Source organism: Crinia signifera, chromosome 9, assembly GCF_055691185.1.
Source record: "Crinia signifera chromosome 9, ASM5569118v1, whole genome shotgun sequence".
Taxonomy (NCBI): domain Eukaryota; kingdom Metazoa; phylum Chordata; class Amphibia; order Anura; family Myobatrachidae; genus Crinia; species Crinia signifera.
The window spans coordinates 54,939,502-54,945,051 of record NC_139225.1 but is presented as its reverse complement, the minus strand read 5'-3'; the positions used below and the strand labels follow the sequence as shown (position 1 = coordinate 54,945,051).

The 5,550-nt window shown below is 44.4% G+C and overlaps 1 protein-coding gene across 1 annotated transcript; it reads left to right on the top strand.

Annotated features, from left to right (window-relative positions):
• The first annotated feature begins 322 nt into the window (after positions 1–322).
• Positions 323–3,983, top strand: BMP15 (bone morphogenetic protein 15). The gene is made up of 2 exons (XM_083159097.1): positions 323–968; positions 2,940–3,983. Exons 1-2 carry the CDS (start codon positions 656–658, stop codon positions 3,746–3,748), a joined length of 1,122 nt encoding a protein of 373 aa, XP_083015223.1. The 5' UTR covers positions 323–655; the 3' UTR covers positions 3,749–3,983.
• The last annotated feature ends 1,567 nt before the right edge of the window (positions 3,984–5,550 follow it).

Genomic DNA, 5,550 nt, shown 5'->3' with positions numbered 1-5,550 from the left:
AGGCCCTTATTCTGGTTGACTCGTGAGGCTGTGAAATTCGCAGCCTTGCGAGTCCACCAGACAGGTTTGGTGCAAGATAGTATATTACTTTATATCTTTTGCTCTGCTTACAGTGCGGCAGTTTTCTATGTATAATAATTTAATGTAAATGGCCTGTTCACATAATCTCTCAAGAACACTGATACCATTTTATTTTTTCAACATTTTTGAAAAATATGAAATAAATGTGTAATTGTTCTGGTGCTGACGGGGTTAAGCAGGTGGTTCCTTTGAAGTGCTCTCCAGACATCTGACTGATTCTATATAAGACAGAACAAGGCTGCTCCCCTCCCATTATACATCTTCCTCTGTATCCTGACAAATAAATAGGTGACAGTGGGCAGTTTTGGTTTCAGTTTGAGAATCACTAGAGGATTTGATGTCATATTTGTATACAAAGAGAGTGTCTACAGCTCTTTATATATGGGAACAGTGATTACCTGAAATACTCCTCCCATTTTTAAGTAATGGGTGCACCTGGGTGAGAAAATGTTGGAGCCATCAAGGTTCACCACTACCCTTTGTGCTTCTGCTAAGACCTGCTTCCCACATGCCCCTCCATGAAAGTGTCTTCTAGGGGCCTTTGTCCTTTGATACCACATGATAGTTCATTGCCATGATGCCAGGACCCTGTCAACATTTGTTGGTCCTCTGGCTGCTTATTGTTGCCTTGCCCCCTGCTATAGGAAGGAATGGGTTAAGTGCACTGATGAGGTCTCATTCTCTGCCACTGATTCGGACCCTGCTGGACCATGGGCCTTTGAAGCCGGGCATGGTGGCTAAGCATGATCACAGTGTACAGCACCTGCGCTTTATGCTAGCATTGTACAAGAGGTCAGCAGATAGTGATGGAAGGCCGAAGATCAACAGACCAGGGGGAACTGCAGTGAGGCTTGTGAGACCTGTTCATCCAGTGTCCTTTGTTGCAAGTGAGAACCTGACAACTGTTGTTAACGAACTATATAGTCTTTGTGCTTATACATATAGCATACCTGCCAACATGCCCCTCTCCAGGAGGGACACGATGCTCTGTTTCTGGACTTCCCATATAATGTGTGATTGCCATCACCTGTTTTAAACAGGTAAATGGGTAAGAAAGGTGTTTCCACACAGGTAATAGCAATCATACATTAAGAGGGAAGCCCAGAAACAGAGCATTGTGTCCCTCCTGGAGAGGGGCATGTTAGGGGGTATGATATAGAAATACAATTTTTTTTTTTTATTGTTATGAATGTACTGAAATTGGAGTTGGCATATTAATAGAATTTAGGTCGACATGCATTGGGCCGACCACTGAAGGTCAACACCTGATGTAGGTTGACATGGGTATGGTCGACAGGGGTGGAAGGTTGACACAAGCATAAGGTCGACAATCAGAATGTTGACGTGTTTTTCACATTTTTGTCCCAAATGTCAACAGTCGACCTAGACACCGTCTTTGTGTACCGCATGTGCTCGCCATGCTTCTGGCACGGTACCTCGCTGTACTCAGCACACTACTTTTTTCTCCCGCCATGCCGTAGTGGAGGGTAGGATGCGAAATACTGCCTGACTAAAAAAAACTGTGAAAAACAACCTAATGCTTGTGTCAACCTTCCGACCCTGTCGACCTTGCCCATGTCTACCTATTTCAGGTGTCGACCTAAGGCTTGTCAACCTTCAGTGGTCGACCCAAAGCATGTCAACCTAATGACTTTATCCCCAGTGTACTATTGAGTCATCACCCTAGTGATCCTGGTTATGGAAACCGGTACTTGTGTAGTTTCATGGTGCTGTGCTACTTCCGGGTTCTCACCACAAACTATGTTAAAAAAAAGTAACTTAACTCCATGCCAACATGGATAGTTCATACCTCCACTATCCATGTTGGCATGGAGTTGATTTTAAATAGCGTGGCAAGCATAGCAAGCCACCGAGCCCGCAGCGTGGGCGAGCGAAGCGAGCCCCGCAAGGGGACTCAGACGCACGGCGCCATACTGGCACCGTGAAACTACACAAGTACCTGGAAACCTATTGTATACTGATAGCAGCATATTGTTGTGGTTTTTGTTTTTTTCTTCCTTTTTACATTTTTGTTTACTTTTTTATACAAAGCATAATGCAAGTTTTTCTTTTTAGCCTTAATGCTACTCCATAAATAATACAACTTACTAAATGATAGAGCTCTGATTTGGGGCATATTCTCAAGCCCATTTGTCATAAGCTTTACTTTCTCAGAAAATACTAATTTGTGCTGCAGTCCCCATTATGATCACTGTGGGTAATGGTTCCCGTTATACAAGTGATTTCTGACTTGGCCTAAAAACTCACACCTTTGGGCCAAAAAACATGTTACGTGCAATTGAAAAAAAATTTTTTAGCGGTCTAAAAAAATCGGGCCCCATTTATGATGGGAGTTCTATTGAAGATGGGATGTTGCCTATAGCAACCAATCAGATTTTACTTATTTATTTAGCACCTTCTAGAACAGGCGTGGCCACCCTGTGGTTCTCCAGCTGTTGTGAAACTACAAGTCCCAGCATGCCTTTCCACATCCCAGCATGTCTTGCCACAGTTTTAGCATACCCTAATGTATGCTAAAACTGTAGCAAGACATGCTGGGATGTGTAGATTCACAACAGCTGGAGGGCCACGCCTGTTCTAGAAGATAATACATAGAATCTTATTGGTTTCTATGGGCATCTTCAATAGAACTTCCATCTTGGTAATTGTACCCCTAAGTCTCTGGGTCCCATACAAATGGCGCTCTCTGCCCCCAATATAGCTACATCCATGGTTGGTAACTACAGATATAAGGTCCATGTGGAAAACACAGTTAAGATTAGACATTTGAAAGTACTTCTACTGTATTTTGTGCCATCACTGAGGTGAAACCATTTTCTTTTATTCTTAACTTCCAGAACAGCAGTCACAGATGCAAAACCTTGAGTTCAACCTTCATAATGTGAATGTAGAAGATCTGATGAAAGCTACGGTGATGCACCCCAGGGCGCTGCGTTTTGGTGATCATTATTACTTCTGCAATGTGGATGTCCTGCCAAGTGCTGGTGCCTACTTGAAGACCAGACTTCCCCCAGGAATTAGGATGTGGGCTGAGACCGATATCACTCCTTATATCAAGCCTCTAATGGAGAGTCCAAATCAAACTTTACACATTCAACTGATATGTAAGCATGTTGGGAAACAAATCCAAGTCCCATTGGCTGTTTCAGCCTCTCACATACCTTTCTTGCTTATTTATTTCAACCACACTTTTCATAACCGTGCCAAAGAGAAGACGGTAACTGCAGTTCCAGAGACGGGTATGCCAGGCATGCTGATCAGGAAGCCACGTCAAGCAGGGACTATTGGCATTAAGCTTCCAAAGATTCCCATCCAGAGTGGACAGCCCAAGAATCATTGCTCTCTACGTCCTTTCTGGGTTAGCTTTCATCAATTAGGATGGGATCACTGGATCATTGCTCCTCATAGGTACAATCCTGGATACTGTAAGGGAGACTGCCCAAGACTGCTTCATTCAGGGTATAACTCTCCCAATCATGCCATTATTCAGAACTTCATTAATCAGGTGGTGGATGGAAATGTCCCACGTCCTTCTTGTGTCCCTTACTCCTACAGTCCAATCAGTGTTCTTATGATAGAACCAGGTGGTGGTATCCTTTATAAAGAATATGAAAATATGATGGCAGAGTCTTGCACCTGTCGATAAAGGAAAGAGATTTACCTGTCGCCAAGTCAGGGGAAAAAAATCAAGCACTTTATAAAGCCACTTTAATTAACTTAATGTACCTGGAAAAATGTATGTATGTATATATATGTGTGTTGTTTGTGACATGAGCCAAGTTTATAGATGTGACTTATGAGCAGGTCTTCCATATGGTCATGTAAACTTATCCCTCTCCCACCCCAAACTGAAAATAAATTCGTTTTTCACTTTTTTGTAATTTTATGTACAGATTTAACTGACTCAAATACACCTGATAAGAACTATGTAACTTGATTTACAAAGGAAAAGTGGTACTTGTTTCCTAGCACGGCGCCCATCGCATCGTATACCATAAGACTAAATAAGGTATACGATGCGATGTTGTACAATAAAAATTTGTATGGCATCGTATGCATACAATGGTATACGATTTTTTATTGTACAAGCACCCTGATGGGTCCTTACAATGTTAAATGCCCCCCCCCCCCCCCCCCCCACTATCAACGCCAACCGGAAGCGTGGCGAGCGCAGCAGTACGCGTCCTCCGACATTTTCATACCCCCACTATCCACGTCGGCGTGGAGCTGATTTTAGATAGTGTGGCGAGCGCAGCGAGCCACCGAGCCCGAAGCATGGTGAGCGAAGCAGAACACATGTAAAGTAGTACGTGTCCCCTCGCGGAGCGAGCGCAGCGAGCCCCGCTTCTTGCTCGGTGGCTCGCTGTGCTCGCCACACTATCTAAGGTCATCTCCACGCCGACGTGGATAGTGGGGGTATGAAAAGGTCGGAGGACGCGTACCGCCGCCCCTGCGGGCTCGCCACGCTTCGGGTTTGCGTTAATAGTGGGGGTGCATTTAACATTGTAAACACCCATTAGGGTGCTTATACAATTAAAAATCGCATTGCATCGTATGCGGCTATATGGCATGCGATGGCATAAGATGCCATAAGATGGAAATCTTGGGCACCGTGCTAGGAAACAAGTACCGGAAAAGTATAATATATGCACCTAGCCTATTGGTGGTAGTCAGGGCAGCCGAGAGGAAGGCCGGCCCTGGTAAAAAATGTTGGGCGTGGCCTAAGTGTGGGTTGGTGTGGGCACCTGCCACACTTAGGCCACGCCCCCAAAATGTTTAGCGGAGGGTGAAGGAAAACTGTGAACTCAGCAGCAGCACACACCTACAGCATGTGCTGTGCTGACAGCAGGCTCAGCATGACCTCTCACGCTGTCAGTGAGACACTCATGCTGAGCCTGCTGTTAGCACCGTACATGCTGTAGAAGTGTGTGCTGCCGTTGCTACCCGGGAGGGATGGAGGTGGAAGGAAGGGGTCGGACCAGGGCCCCTGCGGGTCCTCTCCAGAAAGCCTGGGCCCGGGTAATTAGTACCTGCTCCTCCCCATCTTTCTCGGCTGCCCTGGTGGTAGTCCCAGTAATGGAAATATACTGTAATTAGTACTACTTCTTCAGGATTCAGAGCTATAGGGTGGGTCTTGGAACTAGTTGGATTTAATGTGGCTATTTAGTTAAAAAAAAAAAAGTGATATCTATTAAAGATTATGAAAGCTTAAAAACTCTGTTTTCTTAACAAAGTAGAATAACCATTCAATGTGCTAGACAAATATTAACTAGGATCTAGTACTGTCATGGCACAATTTCTTTGTGAATTAACATGCTATATTGTAATGGCTATCTTTCAACAAAATAATGACCCCCCAAACACACTGTAAGGTAATTAATTAATCATTATAATAAGTCAGTGATCAAGTCTCCCACCTGTTCCACACTCCTTTCTGTGTGCAATCCT

What these genes read in the sequence shown, in the direction of transcription:
- BMP15 (XM_083159097.1), top strand. Translation starts at nt 656, where the DNA reads ATGATGCCAGGACCCTGTCAACATTTGTTGGTCCTCTGGCTGCTTATT. An exon ending in TCCAGTGTCCTTTGTTGCAA is followed by an intron (nt 969 to 2,939) that starts GTGAGAACCTGA and finishes CTTAACTTCCAG; the next exon opens with AACAGCAGTCACAGATGCAA.